Source organism: Alosa sapidissima, chromosome 20, assembly GCF_018492685.1.
Source record: "Alosa sapidissima isolate fAloSap1 chromosome 20, fAloSap1.pri, whole genome shotgun sequence".
Classification (NCBI taxonomy): Eukaryota; Metazoa; Chordata; class Actinopteri; order Clupeiformes; family Clupeidae; genus Alosa; species Alosa sapidissima.
Genome location: NC_055976.1, coordinates 15824236 through 15844323, shown reverse-complemented (window position 1 = coordinate 15844323; position 20088 = coordinate 15824236). Strand labels below are relative to the sequence as shown.

General features: G+C 43.2%; 1 protein-coding gene across 4 annotated transcripts; it reads left to right on the top strand.

Annotated features, from left to right (window-relative positions):
* Window positions 1–301: 301 nt before the first annotated feature.
* Window positions 302–14390, top strand: hrh2a (histamine receptor H2a). Of its 4 annotated transcripts, none has more exons than XM_042074119.1 (4): window positions 302–348; window positions 11648–13374; window positions 13735–13826; window positions 13927–14390. In XM_042074119.1, the coding sequence occupies exons 2-4, from the start codon at window positions 12209–12211 to the stop codon at window positions 13950–13952; spliced, it is 1284 nt and encodes a 427-aa protein (XP_041930053.1). In that variant the 5' UTR covers window positions 302–348; window positions 11648–12208; the 3' UTR covers window positions 13953–14390. The 4 variants fall into 4 exon arrangements, with proteins under 4 accessions (XP_041930053.1, XP_041930051.1, XP_041930055.1 ...); XM_042074117.1 differs by having other exon boundaries at window positions 13918–14390; XM_042074121.1 differs by lacking the exon at window positions 13927–14390 and having other exon boundaries at window positions 13694–13786.
* Window positions 14391–20088: the final 5698 nt, after the last annotated feature.

Genomic DNA, 20088 nt, shown 5'->3' with positions numbered 1-20088 from the left:
ATCCACGTGACCATGGGGTCCTTACTCTCTTTTGCATGGTCACAACATAGGGGAGGAGAGAGAACAATTGAGAGAGGGAGAGAGACGGAAAGAGAGTGCGAGGGGGGTGATAGAGGGAGGGAAGGAGAAAGAGAGCGAGAGAGCAAGAGAGAGAGAGAGAGAGAGAGAGCAGGGCAGGAGAGAGGAGAGAGAGAGAGAGCAGGGCAGGAGAGAGAGAGAGAGAGAGCAGGGCAGGAGAGAGGAGAGAGAGAGAGAGCAGGGCAGGAGAGAGGAGAGAGAGAGAGAGCAGGGCAGGAGAGAGAGAGAGAGAGAGAGCAGGGCAGGAGAGAGGAGAGAGGGCCATCTAAGGTGAGTGAAACCTTGCTTTTTCTTTTCCCTCCAGCATACGTTCTCTTTTTCATACATTTACATCGTGAAAACGACTAACAACAAAAAAAAAAGCAATGCAAAATAGTTTTGCCTGCAACTGTTGAGCTCCACATAGAATTCCTATGGAGACTAAGCTCTTTACCCCGGAGTATTGGGCGTATTTATAAAACTCCAAAACAATAATAGGATTACATAAACAAGCAGATGAACTGTTCAGTTCACAGTACTGACAGTTCACTTCCTCTGTAATATTGATGATGGCTGTGATCCACAGTCGATAGAGTCTTCTTACTGTGGCAACTGACATTAAGGATACGGTTAGTAATTTTTGACATGAACTCATCCTCTTAATTTCCTATACCATGTGAAATTCGGTCTGTATGCTCGACTCTTCAATGAGCTTTGATAACCCTATTGTTTGGAATCTTAAATTATTTATTTTGTGAGTGAGCAGCTTTTTTAAGAAAAGGTTCCCATAATGATGAATCCAGTTTTTTGGGGAAACGATAGGAGTTGACATCTCAGTGCACAGCTGCTCAAATGCAGAGAGACATAATTCAGCTGTGCTGTTTCCTGTTCTAACTGCTGCCGTGCTAGCAGACAGGCATGAGGTATACGCATACGTGAGATATGTGAGCTTTAGCATGCGTGCTGTGTGTGTGTGTGTGTGTGTACGCTTGTGTCAGCAATTCTCACCCTATGTGTCAGTGTGTATGTATGTGTATGTGTGTGTTTCCAATTCTGTGTGTATGTGATTGTTTGTTAGTGTGTGTGTGTGTGTGTGTGTGTGTGTGTGTGTGTGTGTGTGTGTGTGTGTGTGTGTGTGTGTGTGTTTGTGTGTGTTGACACAAGTGCTGACTTCAGTCTAGGGGTGAGGGAATAATATTTATGGATACATAAGTGGTTGCAGTCATCTGTAGAACATTAGATGCTGGTGTGGCTGGAGATGAGGGTTTACCTCTAATGAGGGACAGCAGGGACTATTGACTGAGGGTGGGTGCATATGACATCAAGTCAGTCTGTCACTGCTGAAAAGCAAAAACTGATAGATTATAATGTTATGTGTGTGTGTGAGAGAGAGAGTGTGAGAGAGAGCGTGAGAGAGAAAGATAGCGAAAGAGAGAGAGAGAGAATTCCAAGATGGGTGAGATACAAGAAAGTATAGTATTGTAAGAAAAACAGCCCATCAGATATGAATTTAATGACTATTAATTTGCTGATCACATAAAATCAATGAGTAAAACAAGCCACAGTGCATTTTACAGTGCATCTGACAACACTATAACAACCTCTGGGGATATTTCAGTTATATTATTTGAGCATATTCTTCACATGTGAACCTATCCTTCAAGTATTGAGCTCTGATTGGTTAACATCTGTTCAGATGGTGTGCATTATTCTCCATAAATGGTATTCATTATACTTTCTCTTCTGGTAAAGTATGAATATATGCTTGCTTGAGTAGAGAGGGGAATAATGCATGTAACTCTTTAGTGACTCAGACAGAAATGTGTTGCATCTGAGTGTGCAAGCGTGTGTGTGTCCAAGACCTGCTCTGTTTCTTTCTTTTCAGTGGTATGTGTGTGTGTGTGTGTGCGTGTGTGTGTGTGTGTGTGTGTGTGTGTTTATAGTGGTATGTGTGTGTGTCTATATATATCTGTGTGTCTGTGTGGGTGTTCCTGTGTGAGTGTTCCTATGTATGTGTGTGTGTGTGTGTGTGTGTGTGTGTGTGTGTGTGTGTGTGAGTGAGTGAGTGAGTGAGAGAGAGAGAGAGAGAGAGAGAGAGAGAGAGAGAGAGAGAGAGAGAGCATGTGTGTGTGTGTGTGAGCATGTGAGCATGTGAGCATGTGTGTATGGTGAGAGGGTTATCTGAAGGACTGCACTGCTCCAGGCTCTCTCTCAGTCACAGCTCATTAGCATGCCTTTGTGGCGCGCGACTCATTAGACAGAGACTGGGTGGTTACCCGGCAACCCAAACATTAGGGCCACCTTTATCAGACTACATTAGAGTACACAAACTCTCCACAAACAGGGACAGGGCACATGAGGAGACGGACACACTGTGATAGACAGAGAGAAAGATAGAGACAGACACAGAGAATGAGAGAGAGAGAAACAGACAGAGCCACGTTGTGATAGACAGAGAGAGAGATAGAGACACATCCAGACAGAGAGACTGTAATAGAGAGAGAGAGACTGTGATAGAGAGAGCGAGAGAGAGCGCACAAGAGAGAGATAGAAGTCAAACTGTGATGGAAAGAGTGGGAGAGAGAGAATCAGACAGATAGAGACACTCAAACACAGATTAACTCATTGAGTGCCAAAAACGTAATATTACGTTTTTAGCTTTTTTTTTTAAATTACGAAACTAGACACTCTAACATACCTTATATGTGATTTTGGGAACTCTGTGATGAATGGAAATGAAATATATGACGATCGAAAACTCATGAAAACGCACAATCTGGACATTTTATCTGGACAGGCGTGTAAAAATACACGGTTTGCACCCACTGAGAGCTTAAAGTCTCACCTTTTAAACGAGCCATTGTATGTGTTCATAGCTATAACACAGAATATGCTGTGGCTGTACAAAAATCATCAACAATGGTCTACATTGCTGGCACTGTAGGACAAAGCTTCCGAAAACAGCTTGGCATTCAATGAGTTAATGTCTCTTGTTTTTTCATGAATTGATTTGTTGTCCTTAGAATCAAAACAGTCAGGCTAACAAAGCAACTCTGAATTGAAATGAGAGACATTCATTAAATTGAATGTAGAGATAGAGACGGGGACATTTATTTTATTTCACTTGCATGTTATTCTCAGCCAGATAGGCAGTTCATGTCCTACTGTATTTGATAAGAACTGCAGATGCAGTTTCACATGCAGATGCACTTGATAATGTTTGCTTGCATTTTTACGGTTAATATGGGTAAAGTGGGTATATTCCATGATTTAGGGGCAGTAGGCGGGCTCAAGAGGCAGTTTTGACAAACTGCCAGTTTAGGTGGGGACAGTAGGGAGTACCTACCAAAGTACTTTTAGCCGTGACTAATTTTGTTCCCACCACTTGAAAATAAACTGAAAATTAACAAAAAGCCTCTTCATGGCGCTTAATTGGGCGGCGGTAGATTAGTGGTTAAGAAGCTGGGCTAGCATGCAGTAACAGTTTTGGGTTCAATTCCTGGCTTTCAACGTTGTGCCCTTGAGCAAGGCACTTAACCCCAAGTTGCTCACTTAACCCCAAGTTGCAACTTTGTGCCCTTGAGCAAGGCACTTAACCCCAAGTTGCTCTGTTGTCTAAACATTCCCCAATGTAGTCCCTTGTAGTAGATGTCACATTAGTACGTCACTTTGGATGAAAAGTGTCTGGTAAATTAATAAATGTAATGTAACATATTAGTAGCAATGGGTGCAAATTGTGTCCAAATACACACACCTTCTTCTCTGTTGAATTGCTGCGGAGTACCCATTGCACAGGGCTCAAGATACGCTCACCAGTGATATTACCAGCTAGTTACTGTGATAAACGGTTCACATGAAAATGTTGAATTTACATGAAATGTAATCACATTCTGCACACAGTTCTGCACACCCATTAGTCTTGTCTTACGAACTGTTCACTCAACACATGGCCAGCTGTATATCAGAATAACCAGCAGACCTTGCCGAATAGGAGGATATAAAGCATGCCTCTGTACGCCATTACCAAGTAATCTGGTTTTGAAATTGCAGCAAATTTCTACATGGTCTCCAACTTTGAGCTGAAATTCTAATGTAATAGCACCCAAAGATCAACTGTGATGCACATATGAAAGCACAACTTACTTCGGGTCACAAATGCAGAAAAGTATAAGGCACATTCTTCATCCAATGGTTCAGTGGCAATACTTCAGAGAATAAAACTATTGATTATAAATATTTATGTCAGTGCATATATTTTTGTAAATGCCTAAGCCATTGAGTACCCCACCATCATGAGTCTTATATTGCCAGATACACAAATATGAACAGATATTTATATCTGTACATATTGCATGGCATGCATATGGCATGCTTGAATGACTGCAAATACAAAAATAACGCAAATTACAAAATACAAAAATAATGCAAATTATAATGCAAATATATTTTCCCTTGATATAAAGGTTGACATAAGACATAATGCAAATAGTGTACATTATGTATCAAACTATAGTATAGATGGCCATTACAATGACCAAGATAAGAGCTTAAAAGTACACATAGTAAAATTACACTGAAAAATAAATATTGGCTACCATGAGTCTTTGGAACTCTGAGTTGGTACCTCTATGTGTCTCAATAACTGATATTATAAATTATCTAACGCCCTCACCACCTTGGTGTATAAGCCAACTGGGTGCTAAATGAGCATCAAAATAAACGTTGTGAATAAAGGATAGCACTCTCAGTTATTTTTTTACGTTTTTTTTAATCGGCCCACGGACGTTTCGGGGAAAGGACGCCCTTCTTCAGCGTGATTACGGTGATTATGGCGATTATGGCAAAATCGCCATAATCACGCTGAATAAGGGGCGTCTTGCCCGAAATGTCTGTAGGCCGAAAAAAAAGAAATGAATGACTGATTTCAGTTATTTCCACTCATTTTAGCTTGTTTTTTTACTTTTTTTTGCTTTACACAACCGCAGTAGGCTTCAAAATGCAGTGCATTTGTATAAGCTACACAGCACAGGCACAGACATCATAGTGAGAAGTAACGTCTAAAGTAAAGTGTCTACATTATGTCCCACTTGTCAAACCAAACTACATGCAAATGTTTATGTCCCCACCACGTTTTAAACCAAACTGATGCCCACGGCTGTTGGTGCAGGTTGGTGGATGGTTGGATGAAATGTGACAATTCTGCACAGACATTTCAAGCCATGTCCTTTTGAAACAGCAGGAAGGAATAAACTGCTGGGTCACACTTCCATATCTCAGGGTCAGGTTTCACACACACACACACACACACACACACACACACACACACACACACACACACACACACACACACACACACACAGTAACCCAAAGACACTGAGGGGACACATTTCAACTTTACATTACATACATACAATACATTTATTCATTTAGGAGACAGTTTTATCGAAAGTGACATGCAAATGTCAATTAGATCAACTTGGGGTTAAGTGCCTTGCTCAAGGGCACAAAGATGGACGCCGGAATTGAACCCATAACTTTTCAGGTTACTGCAGGGCAACTCTGCAGTAATACTTTAATGTTTAAAATATTGTTTGATGATTGTATCTTTACCAGGAAGGTGAAGACAATATAGCGTAGACACAGACTAAACCCTAACTACCCTTAACATTTACTGAACAAATAGAAATGGAAAATACACTGAGACCGTTTACCTTAAACTTGCTATAAAAAAGGGGGAGCCAAATCCATAGAGACTGAATTGGAGGAAGAACATCCCTCCCTTGTGATAAGTGTCAGTCCAAGTGTGAGTATAAATAGGCCACAATCAGCTTTCATGTGTCTTGTGTCAAGGTTGTGGTGACCTGGAATAGCTTTACAAAAGTTTGATTTATAATTCAATCACTCCACACTCTCTCACAATCACACACACACTCTCTCTCTCTCTCTCACACACACACACACACAACTTTCATGTTACAAATTCCATCTACAAACACACACACACACACACACACACACACACACACACACACACACACACACACACACACACACACACACACACAGCAACTAACAACCAATCTATAAACATTCCCTGGCTGATTGCACATCTGATAAATGATCTGATCCCAGACATTTATGAGAAATGATTATTGGCAATATTAACTGGAAACTTTTCAGAAGCCTTTCCCATCTGCACAAAACCAACAAGGAACAAATTAACAAATGGTCTATATTCTCTAGAAGTAGTTCATAGGTCATAGTATGGACAACTCACTAGTCACTGTCCAGTTTTTAGAGACAGAAAATTCTTCAGAAATACTCATAAATGTCCCTTCTAACTAAAAGCACTTCCACCCACCCACCTCTCAAACCATTTTAATCTGTGTTTGTGTGTATGTGTGTCATCAATGATAAGTGTGTGTCAGTGAGTATCTGTGTCTGTGTGTGTGTGTGTGTGTGTGTGTGTGTGTGTGTGTGTGAGCATGTGTGTTGGCATACAAGTGAGTAATTGTTACAAGTTTAATCAGTGTGTGTGTGTGTGTGTGTGTGTGTGTGTGTGTGTGTGTATTGACTGTGACTGTGTAAACATATGCCATTTGTTATTAATTTGGTGTATGAGGAACAGAATGGAAAAGAATTCTAAAACGTTTCAAAATATGGCCAGCAGGTCATTGAGTGTAAGTGACAGTGTGTACATATTGTATGTGCATATGTGCAGTCTCTCTCTTTCTCTCTCTCTTTCTTTCTCTCTTTCTCACAAACACACACACACACACACACACACACACACACACACTTAATGGGCATACATGTGTGATACTCTGATATAGTGTATTTCATTCATACATTATATACCATCATCATCCAGAACAGCTTACCTCATGCATCGCTGCATCGCTTAAGTTAGCGTGCACTTTCACAGGAAGTTCAAACAAGATAATGCAACCGTAACGTGGACCACAAAGATCCTCTCTCTTGTCCAGTGCATCTGTCTTCAGTACACTCATGAGCTCAGCACGCACTCATTTATTCTGTCATGCGGGTAGACACAAGCGTTCAGAATAGTGCCCACTTCCTCTGTCTCGTTTTATTTCGATTCCAAAAAGCCTTCCTGTTTATCTGTCTGTCTGTCTGTCTGTATGTCTGTCTGTCTTTGTTTCATCTGCCTCATCGCTCTCTATTGTGTGTGTCCAGTGCAGTGTCCAGTGTAGTGCTGTTCCCTGTGCTTATCTAAAGTGGTTTATGGCCGCAGTTTCTTTGTCTCTCGGTGTACACGTGTATACAGCGGGGAAAATAAGTATTGAACACGTCAACATTTTTTTCAGTAAGTATACTTCCAGTGAGGCTATTCGCATGACATTTTCACCAGAGATTAGTATTAACTTAGGTAATCCACACATATTAAAAATCCAAACATTAATATCCATAAGTAGAGTTATGAGTAAAAAAGTGGAATGGCACAGGGAAAAAGTATTGAACACGCTAAGAAAAAGCAGTACACAAAGGCAAGGAATGGCAAGGAACAAGCTGGAATCTATAAGTAGTTAGAGAGTAATTATCCCTCCTATCTGTGCAAATTAATATAAGCTAGTTTAGTACATACTGATGGGCTATAAAAAGGTTTTTCGTTACCAAGGTGTCACACAAGAAACATTTCATGATGGGTTAAAGCAAAGAGCTCTCGCAAGACCTTTGCAACCTTATTGTTGCAAAACATATCAATGGAACTGGTTACAGATGCATTTCAAAACTTCAGAATCATTCAATAAGCAGTATTGGAGCCATTATCTGCAAGTGGAAGGAACATCACTGCATCATTATTAACCGGCCATGCACAGGATCTCCTTGCAAGATTTCGAACCAGGAAGTCAGAAGGATTGTCAGAAGAGTAGGCCAAGAGCTAAGGACCACTTGAAGAAAGCTCCAGAAAGACTTGGATGCAGCAGGTACAATTATTACAGAGAAAATCATAGGTAATGCAATCCACCGCCATGGTTCTATGCACGCTCACCCCGCATGACTCTATTACTGAAGAAAAACATGTCGAAGCTCGTTGAAAGTTTGCTACACAACATTTGGACAAGCCTATGAAATACTGATAGAATGTATTCTGGTCAGGCGAGAGCAAAATTTGAACTTTTTGGATGTCATACTACACACCATATTTGGAGGAGAAATGGCACTGTGCATCACCCTAAAAATACCATACCAACAGTGAGGTTTGGAGGTGGTGGTATCATGGTGTGGGGCTGTTTTTCATCTCATGGTACTGGCGGACTTCTTACAGTTGAAGGAATGATGAATGGAGCCCTTTTGTTCCGGGAGAATCTTGCCATTCACCAGGATGATGAGGATGAGACATGGCTAGACCTTCCAGCAAGACAATGATCCAAAGCATTCAGCAAAGGAAACTCGGAGAAAGGAAATCAAGGCCCTGACTTCAATCCAATTAAATAGTTTAGGAAGTTAACTAAAGATCAGGATTCACAAGAGGGACCCCTAGAATCTTCAATATTAAAAGACTATCTGTTTAAAAAAATGGGCCAAAATCACACTGGAATACTGCGATTAGTTTCGTCATACAGGAAATGCCTTGAAGCTGTCATTTCAAAAAAAGGCTCTTCCCCAAAGTATTTAAGAAATTTCAGCAAGCGTGTTCAATACTTTTTTCCTGTGTCATTCCACTTTATTACACATAACTCAATTTATGGACTTTAAAGGAGAATTCCGGTGTGATATTGACCTAAAGTGTATTGAAACATGATACCAAGTGTGAACGTATGTCTCATAGCCCATCTCGGCTTGTCCCCTGCACTTCAAAATCTGGCGCTAGTTAGCCGATGCTACCAACAGCTTTTTCAATAGTGGTGCTTCGGCATCGGGCTAGCCATGCAAATAAATCACTGTTTTACACCCATTTACGAGGCTCAATGTATCTCCACACTTCATTGGTAGACTTCCGAGGGCCCTGACATTTAAAACGAGACATTGAGAACTTTGAAAAAGCACTGGTAGTTTACTTACAAGACGATTTATACAGACAGTATCTTCACAAAGTTTAGCGTTTGCAGCCATCTTGAATTTAGTCACGATAAGTCGAGCAACGAGTAAGAATGAACAGGTATGATAAGGGATCAGATTCCAAAAATAATTCAGTGGAAATGCATGGATTCCAGTTTCTTCCAATAGCAGCAACACTCAAATATATTTATGCGCGCGCACACACACACACACACACACACACACACACACACACACAAAGATATAATCACATTCATACACACATACATGAAAGCATAAACTCACATACTCACACACCCACAGATATCTTCACATGCATTCACAAAAGCACACACTCATACTCACACACATACACACAGACACACACACACACACACACACACACACACACACACAGCAACTAACAACCACACTCACACACACACACACACACTCACACAAAGAGTATTGTACACATTGTCAAACACAAATGGCCTCTTGGCTCCATTCTGTCATCCCTTTCCATATCTGGGCAGACCCCCTGCTCTCTGCTTGCCCTACATGGATCCCCACACACTCACTGCGGCTTGGCCCAGATCACTTTCCCATCCTCTGTCTGTGTGTGTGTGTGTGTGTGTGTGTGTGTGTGTGTGTGTGTGTGTGTGTGTGTGCATGTGTGTGTGTGTGAGAGAGAGAGTGTGTGTGTGTGTACAGTATGTGAGTGATTGAGTGAGAGCTTGAAAAATAAAAACATGTGGCTGGCTTTGGCCTAGTTAACATGCATGTATTCATAAGAATAGTCACATATCTATTAAGTGCTGATTCATTAGACTTCATATTTGTAGAGATAGATGTGTCTGTCTGTGAGGATGAGAGTGGGGAGTGGGGATGAGCATCGTTACATCACACAAATGTGAACATTACAGCCTGTGGGATTGGTTCCCATGATACTGCCTTTGATGCTACAGCTAAAACGCATAGTGACCATCGTCCAGCTGAGCCAAGGCCAACATACCACGATGGTGTCATTACAATCACAGAGTCCATAATTAGGGTGGCACAGGCTGGCAATAATACTAGTGACATTATTTTGTAGAATCCATAGGTTCCATTGTCTAATCATGTGGTGAAGAGTATTTAAATACTCTCTGAAATGCAGTAGATTGTGGTCTCATGAAGATAAGTTGCTAGTGATGCCATACAAAAACGTTGTTTTGTTGAATTAGCTTGAGTTATTGAATGTCACTAAAATGCTGTGGCAAACATCTGTTCACCAGATTCAGATGAATCATGGAAATACCAGTACAACTGAGCCCTAAAGGGCAATGCCCGCAATGTTAAACAGAATTTGTGTGTGTGTGTGTGTGTGTGTGTGTGTGTGTGTGTGTGCTCTTGCAGGTTTAGGGAAAAAGTTTCCAGGTATGAATGTCAAAGGTGTTGAAATGGTACCTATAAACTTGTACGCCTCACAAAACCCACCATCCCATGAAAATGTTGAAGCAATTGATGACTTTTGTATGAGGTCAGATACCTCATTTGTTCATTTGTTCAGCTCACGTTCTACAGTAGCTTCCTCCTTCCAAGTCTTATCTGCGGTCCACAATGATGACTTTATGAGAACCGAAAAGGGGAACCTTCATTAGATAGCCATGGGAAGGGTCATGGGAAGTTTGTGTTCCTCCTGTTCTTAACCTCAAGTTGAGTGAGAACTAACTAGAGAAAAATTATTTGGTTTTGATTCTTTTTAACTGTGACCCCGCTTGAACGTGTAAGATTGAGTTCACCTTAGTCAGAGCTTGGTCATCTGACACTACTTGCTAAACTGAACCAACAGATAAAATGCATTTTTCTATTATGGGCTGGCAGACAAAATGTCTCTTTCTAGAATGTCACAAGCAAATGTCGACTCTGCAAAGATGATATTGAGCATGTTTGTTTTGCGAATTGTTGAATTGCATGTGAAGACTTCCTTCTTTGAGCACCCCTCCCCCCTCCCCCTTTCTCTGATAAGAGGGCCGTGATTGGTGGTGTGGGTGATAAGTGGGTCTGATTGGCTGACACAGGAGATAAGGCTGAGTACATAGAGCGCTCGCTGTGCTCGGTCTTGTTACCTGGAGCTTTTCCCAAACATCCATTTCAGTCTGAAGTAGCGCACACATAAATAGCCCCACCGACGCACATGCAGGCCGACACACAGACACGCACTGGCACACGCACACACACATTCCAGTGTTCAAAGAACAGCAAACTGTTATGACTAAATGACTAATCTCTTGCTGATCACAGGAAAGCATTTCATAATCAAGGCCTGGATACAGATGATCTAAAGCTCCTCCTTAAGCTGCATTAAGGTGTATACAACTTTTATCAGTTGTGTACATATGACCCATTTCTTCTAAAGGATATACAGTAAATGCAAATTAAGCAAATTATACAAATTATTTGATCTGACTTGCCATAGGCTGAGGATTTGAGAAGGGAATGGCACTTTTCGGAGGGGATTAAAAGCCACTGTGACCTTAGCTGTCTCACCACTAAAGAAAGCTGCAGGACTGAATTCTTACCTATTTCTGTGATGTCTCTTCAGGTTCGACTGGTGCAGTGAGAGTCCATCACCAGAAGAGGGAGCCCCACTCCAATCTTTCAGCCAGGAGAGGAAGTCCCCAGCACCCACTGGCTCTGTGTGAGACTCTTTCCAAGTCATGGCGGCTACATTATAGTCCACTCATCACTAAAAAGCCAGGACAGTGTCCAACAGACACAAACCCAGTGCAAGCTCTTTAAACACCTGATCATGTAGGCTGTCCAGCTGTTGGCTGGAGGATGGGCAACAGTATTCCATTCCTTCTTCTGACCTGCAGAGAGGAAATATAAAAGTGTAACTCCTCCACACGTGAAAAGGACAAGCGAACAAATCCAACACTTCCACGAGTCCTCTCGATATTTACAGTATGACTCTCTCCTCTGATCTCTGAACACTCACACCTTAAAGACACACATACTGTATATACTCATGCGAATACACATACAAATGCAAACATATAAGTGAATCATAAAGGTACACACACACACAAAAAAAAAACACACACACACACACACAAACACACACACACACACACACACTTCCTCACTCCTGTGTCCCAGAAGCATGCTAACCCTCATCCTGCTGGGCACAGTCCTGGCCCTGCTCATTGTGCTGACCGTGTGCGGCAACGTGCTGGTGTGCCTGGCCGTGTGCACCACGCGCCGCCTCCGCTGCGTCACCAACTGCTTCATCGTCTCGCTGGCCGTCACCGACCTGCTGCTGGGCGCGCTGGTGCTCCCGTTCTCCGCGCTGCTGGAGGTGCGTCAGGGCGCCTGGCCGCTGGGCGCCGCCTTCTGCAATGTCTACGTCTCGCTGGACGTCATGCTGAGCACGGCGTCCATCCTCAACCTGCTGGCCATCAGCATGGACCGCTACCTGGCCGTGACGGCGCCGCTGCGCTACGCGGCTCTCCTGAGGCCGGCGCGCGTCGGCGTGGCGCTGGCCCTCATCTGGCTGGTCTCCGTGTGCCTCTCCTTCGTGCCCATCCACATGGGCTGGAACACGAGGGACGGCACCGTCCAGAACGTGGGCGCGGCGGACGCCGACGCCGACGCCGCGAGCGCCGGCACGTGCAAGTTCGACCTGAACGCCACGTACGCCGTGGTGGACGCGCTGTTCACCTTCTACCTGCCGCTGCTGGCCATGTGCTGGAGCTACTGCCGCGTGTTCCGCATCGCGCGGGCGCAGGCGCGCCGCATAGTGGCCACGCGACGCGCTGGAGGCTGCAGCAGTACGCCGGCCGGCCACTGGGGGGTGCTGGCGGTGGCCGTGCGCGAGAACAAGGCCACGGTGACGCTGGCGGTGGTGGTGGGCGCGTTCATCGTCTGCTGGACGCCGTACTTCACCTACTTCACCGTCATGGGCCTGCTGCAGAAGGACATGCGCGACACGGCCTACTCGGTGGTGCTGTGGCTCGGCTACACCAACTCGGCGCTCAACCCCTTCCTGTACGCAGCGCTCAACCGAGACTTCCGCTCGGCCTACGGGCGGCTTCTGCACTGCCCGAGGCTCAAGCCCGTGCAGCTGGACTCGAACGTGGGAGCAGGAGAGGAGAGAAGCTGGGAGGATGGGCCAGTGACTGGACTCAAGCATTGCTTCAGCAGGGCAGGATCCGTGCCCGGAGCTATGGTCATGATGCAGAATTTGAATGGGAGCGACGGGCCATCCCTGGGTAATGGCAATCCACTGATGATGGACACAGAGGTCACTGACGGCAATAACACATTAAGGTGAGAAATGGTGGTGGGGGTGGTGGTGGGGTGAGTGTCTCTGGGTTAAGTTCCTTATCTGCGTCCTTCTCCAAAACTTCAAAGGCATTACAGGCGTGTTGTCAGTGGAGGACAAAATTCATGCGATATGCTCTCAGGACCTGCTGGAAAGGTCTTTCTCCCTTACACAGTATTTATAAATGCCTGACGGGTCAATTAACACAGCATACTGTATAAACAGCAGTCATTGGACTGATTACAGTGATCCATAGATACAGTGAGTACTGATGCTGGTACCACATTACCTCTGTGTATCTGTGCTGCTGTCCATGACTTCCAGACACCTGTAGCTCACGGTGACCTATTTCCTGCTGACCCCAGCTTGACGTCCGGCCATTGGACCAGGTCCACATCTTCACCCGGCCACCCGGAGGGTGACACCAAGCAAGACAAGTGCTTGAGATGGCTGGCAGGTGAGATTTGTTCAGCGAGATTCATTTAGTGCACTGTTTGATATTGTCTTAAAATGTTGTCTAACATGTTCTTCGTCTGGACTCAATGGGGTCTTCTCAGAACCCCCACAGGGGCAGAGAGGTTGAGGACCAGAACGTTCTGTCCAGCCAGCTGCTCAACCAATCACTGGCGGTGTCGCACAGGGACAACAGAGGACATGCTGTGCAGAGGGTCAAGGAAATGTTCAAGCCATAAAGCAATCAGCAGCAACTAAGCTTTCCCCTCAAATGACATTCCTACTTGTGTTATCACTTGAACTCAAACGAGCCGTGTTGTACAACCCCTTGAATTCTTTTTTCCATGAGTGGCTCTTGTCTCAAACACTGTGATAATGAACCTTTGCCTTATTCAGGACAGGTGTGTTGAATTTGACCATGCACCCCATCTGCCCCCTACTGGTCAAAATCTTTTTTTTTTTTTTTTTAATTATGAGAAGGAAGAAGAAACAAAATGGCAGCTTGCTTGCAGTATATTTGTGGGGTGCACGAGGACAGTATTAAATATAATTTCTATCAAAAATCGAATAGCAATGAGTATTTCAGTGTTTCTCTGCTAACAATACTCACACACTCTAAACCACATCTTTTCTCAAAGTTCTTTTTTCTTTGCGATTGCAGTGCGGTGCAATACGCCACCGCGCTGTGTTGCAATATCTTTCCTCTCTGTCATCTCCAACCATTCAACACATTTCTCAGGCCTTCTGCTCTCCTCTCTTTCTCTTTCCCTCACTCTTTGTCAGCTGGGCACACTGACCCTCGGTACATTAAAACCATTCATCACTGCCTCTTTACCGTCAAATTATCAGCCACTAGCCACTGAATACACACAAGTAAATGCTCTCAAACAGCGACACACTCACTCTGTCCCCAGCTCCCCCTGTGACTTGTTTTTTTTTTCTGTGTCTGCCACACACACACACACACACACACACACACACACACACACACAGACACACACACACACACACACACACACACACACACACACACACACACACACACACACACACATATCACACACACACACACACACCAGCTCTTCAATAACACACAAATTTCATAGGCTCTTCATGAGCGATCCATCATCTTGGACTGTCATCAGGAAATAAGAGGAGAGATAACACAAGAATAGACACACACACGCGACACACACTCAGACACACACACACACACAACACTCAGACTCTGACACACACACACACACACACACACACACACACACACACACACACACACACACACCTCATCAATCAAAAGTATGATGACCTCAGTAGAGGCCTTGGCAAGAGGAGGAGAGAACAGAGGAAGAGGACTGACTTGAGGAGAAGGTGAGTGGAGATCGTCATCATCCTCATCATCTTCATCATCTTCTTTTCCTTCTTCTTCCTCCTCCAGTACAGTCCATTCCAACCTCTGACACATTATCAAACGAATGCTGTGGCAGACCAGACAAGACCAGGAGGAGAGAGTGGGACAGAGCACATGCTTAGCTGATAAAGAGTGGAGAATTAAGCACTATGATATGGAGAAGGAGGGCACAGTTAACGGGGCAAGAAGATCATTAGTCATCCTTCATGGAAAAAAAAAGTCATAATAAAAAACCTAATGAGTTAATGTAATTTGGAGAGAGGAATGGCTTGAGGGGTGGTGAGAGACTAAATGAATGAAATAAATAAATAAATAAATAAATAAATAAATAAAATTGAGGGAGAAGGAAGTGGAAGAATGGGTATGAAGACAAAGGGAGTAAAGAGTGGAAATTAAAAACATAGCCAATAATAAAGAATGAGCCGAATAAGGCACACAAGATGGCATAGGTTATGAAGAGACATGTGAGACATTGAGGGAATAAGTGACTCCAAAGACAAATAACTAATGATGCACAAAGCCACAATACAGTTGAAATCACACTCTAAGTTTAATGAAAAAAAATCTACATTTAACCCTTTGATTGTCTTTGTGTCATAGTGACCAAAAACTATTTTTGCACACAGCAGATTGGACAGTAGTGATTGGTGAGCCTCCTAAAACAATCAAATAAAACGACATTCAGAGTCCTTGTGCTTGATGCAGGCAAACACCTTTACATCACTAACAGGCCTGGACTATGTTTGACTAGGGGAATAGATTTGCCTCTCCTCATAGCTAGTTGTCTCTCACTACACGTGCACATCATCACTAAATCATTTGACTTTGCCATTGTCATGGCAGATTAGGCCTGGTCCGTCTATTTAAAAAAGCGACAATTAATTAATTGGTAAAAAAAATATGTGACTAGTGTTTCAGCATGGCGAGAAGCAAGATTTTTTTTAATATGCACTTTGTGGCTATTTTTCTGGCCCCTAACCTGCCAGAGCAGCACCCTCTCTGCGCTCCAGTACCTCTTGATTTACCAATTAACCACTGGGTGTTCCCCTCCTCATAGGCCACCAAGGTGGGGGTTCGCTAATATTTTGGGGGTTTATGTCTACGTCAGGCCCTGGAACTCTGCATTAAATAGAAGGGGTGAATGAAAGCAGGGCAATATGAATCAGATTTTAAAGTTAAGGCTACTAGCATCAGTCAAAAAGCTAAACGTGAAGAATCAGTTAATCATTTAACGAGACAATTATCCAAGGCACTAAGCAAAGTCAACTGAGAGGAATGGTTAAAAAAAAAGGATAGCCACAGCCTTCCCAGTCTCCAGACTTAAGTATAATTGAATGCCTGTCAGACAGCCAGACAAAATGGTAGATTTGGGAGAAATATACCAGGAAGAGCAGACTCAAAATACACCAGAGAGGATGCGGATGCTGCTCATTGGGTACACAGAGAGATTTAAGGAGGTTATAAAGGCATAGAGAAGTCAAATAAAAAGGCTTTCAGAACATTTTTATAGAGGGTGATGCAAACTTTTGCACTGTTACGCATTTCATTACTGTATATTCCAATGCAGTCATAAGCCATCACTCTACCCTGATAGTCCATATCTGAATGAATGTTACCAAACCACAAACTCCATCCCTGTCTTGATTTATATGTTCAAAAATGGTGTTATTAGTGTCCAACAGAGGTTTTGACATTAAAATGGTATAATTGGTTCATGGCTCTGGATTTAGGATTTGTTTATTATCATTTGATAAATATTAATCTAAGAGCAATATTGGTGTTATTTTAGGGGACTGAAACATATTCATCTTTGTTCACAGCATTTTCTATACGTTTGCCATACTTGTGGTCTTCTGGGGGCCCTTGAGAGACAGAATCAGCTGACTTTGTAAACACCTATTTTGTTGAACTTTACATTCAAAGTAATTGTAATACTTCGCCAAATTGTAAGGCTGTAAGTATTACTATTTCTCAGTACAATGAGGATTAAATGACAGCTGAAATTCTTGCAAAACACAAAATCTATAACTATCTTCATACCTCATGGAGTGATGATTCGGGAATACCATGAGACATTGTAAATTATGGTACCCGTATTGGGTTTAGGAGATAAAGAATATTGCCATGCATTGACAAGACAAAAGGATGCCACTCAGTGCAGGATTAAGACAGTGTTGTTTCATTAGGTTTGTTGTTGACAGTGGCAATAAAGAGACGTTTTGGCCTCCGTTCTCATTTTATATTATCATGGTGAAGACTGAAGGCATTTAGTGCCCAAAAGTGGCGAAAAGTTGAGAGATTTTATTTTGAACTGCAGAGGAAAAAGATCCCCCTACTGTAATAGACAATTTAAGACCAATTAACAGTGATAGTTAATCAGCAATCAGCAATTACCAGGCAAATTAGCAGGGAAAATATTGCACAGTAATAGGATTTAGAGTGTTTCATTTAGCTAACAATTCTCTCAAGATCTGATTTAATTGCCGAAATTTGCATAAGTAAATGAGTAATTAATTATTGTTATTAAAAAATTTTGGAGCATTATGAGGCTTCAAAAAATTATAACAATACTCATTAGCTATCAGGGATATAACTGACAGTAGGGTGCCACAGCACCATCTTCAAGTTGGGAGACAATCATTACCAGTGAAATAATTTTCTGAAGATACGTTGTCCCTTGTAACAAAAAAAGTGAAAATGCCTCAATTCATAGACTATTTAGTATCAAATCCCTCCATTGCTCTCCTTCTCTCGCTCCTCTCTCCCTCCATCCCTCTCTCTCTCTGTTTGTCTGTCTCTGTGTCCCCCTTTTCTTCCCTCTGGCCTCAAATGTTGGAGGGTCTGCTCTCATTCCGTTGGTTAGAGTGGTGGAATTTAATATGCAACTTCTCTCTCTTTTTTTCTTATTGGGAAACAATCGCATGTGTCGGCGCGCGTCCTGACCGCAATATTTCTGTTAGCGCAGGTAATGCGATAGAGTTGGGGAAGGCTATTTATCATGGCTCAGCCAGGCCCCTTCGCCTTTACTTTTTATTATTTTAATGTGTTTCTAGGCCATTAAAATGATGAATCACTGACGGGATCATTTTTTCCTCTGGGTGAGGCGGAGAGACAGAGGGGGAAGCTGCTCACTGCAAGCCGAGTGGCCACCACTTAAAACTTTATAAGACATTACCATAGAAACGAGCCCTTCATCCTCAGCTTATAAACCAGGTGCGCGCGTGTGTGTGTGTGTGTGTGTGTGTGTGTGTGTGTGTGTGTGTGTGTGTTCACACCGAAAGATATAAATAATGATGCACACAAGAGGAAGCTCACATAAACACACATTCATTGAGTTTGGCTACAGACGAGCACTTTGAAAGGACATGAATGCATTACAACTGTATTAAACACACATAGCCACAGGGGCACTAACACACACACACACACACACACACACACACACACACACACACACACACACAGTCTTTTTATAATTCTAAATACCATGAGACTTAAATGAAAAACAAAAGTGTCCGTCTACATGCTACCTACACAAACAAACACATGCACACACACACACGCACACACACACGCACACACACACACACACACACACACACACACACACACACACACACACACACACACACACACTGCCTGACATGACAGACACAAACACACATAACCACAAGCCAACTAGCAGTCTCTTCACTCCCCGCAGTCGCCAAAATATTAGCATAGAGAACGTGCAGTGAACGCTAAAACCTCCCACCTGAAGTCATTAGAAGAAACGCGGCTAATTTCATTTGCACTAATTAGCTGAGCAAACGGCCACTGTGTTATTGCTGATGGCAATTAATACTCGATTAGGCGAGAACATTCCTGCAATACATTAGCCAGGTCCTCCTGGACGAGAAAGGGCCCGAGATGAATCGAATACACTTTCATCTGCAGGACCATCTCTCCCAAGCAGTGCATGCCCAAATAGAGAGCAGAATGACAGCACAAACACTAATACACAGCTGGTGAGACAAAGTCTTCTGAAACAGAACCACATATGCATGGATTTCGCCAAAAGTAACTTTAACTGTAACTTTAATTCATAAAACTGAAGGTTGGGCCATTTCTGTTCCTGCATCAAAAGACTAAACATGTTGCGTCTCAGTGAACGTAGAGTCTCATTTGAAGAGAACAAAATGATCTGAGCAAAGACCAGCCCAAAATGTGTCCAGGAATTGTATGGGACTGAATTTGTGGTCAGCACTTGAAGGCATAAGAGAACAGTATGTGTGTCAATTCATCACAAAATGACAACAGACCACCCCCCCCCCCCACACACACACACACACACACCCTCAGAGCACAGACACACACACACATCCCTGACTCTCTGCTTGCCTGTGCAAAGGACAATCTGCTCACACATATAAATGCCAACTTCCGCCTCAAACTGAGTGATGCTCTCTACCCCTCTTTGATAAATGTGTATGCTGGACAATATGTGAGAACACATAAACATAGCCATTACCATGTTTAAAAAGTTTGTGTCTTGATGGTGATAATGTACGTGTCTGTGTGTGTGTGTGTGTGTGTGTGTGTGTGTGTGTGTGTGTGTGTGTGTGTGTGTGTGTGTGTGTGTGTTTGTGTGTGTATGTGTGTGTCTTTATGATGGAGGGAGCATTAGGGCAGCTGTTGGCCCTCCTCACCCCTAGGGGTCCTCACACCAATCAGCAGAGCACAGCCAGAATCAATTAGCACCAGAGGGAGGGGGCAGGGGGCTCTCCTGCTTTCCTGCACCCATCCTGTCTCGGAGGATATCCATCACTTTCTCTCTCTCTCTCTCTCTTTCACGCACACACACTCACACACACAC

Excerpts from the sequence above, each read along its gene's own strand:
- hrh2a (XM_042074117.1), top strand. The coding sequence starts at position 12,209 with ATGCTAACCCTCATCCTGCTGGGCACAGTCCTGGCCCTGCTCATTGTG. Across the intron at positions 13,375-13,734 it reads GACGGCAATAACACATTAAG|CTTGACGTCCGGCCATTGGA; the intron begins GTGAGAAATGGT and ends TGCTGACCCCAG. Across the intron at positions 13,827-13,917 it reads GTGCTTGAGATGGCTGGCAG|TCTTCTCAGAACCCCCACAG; the intron begins GTGAGATTTGTT and ends GACTCAATGGGG.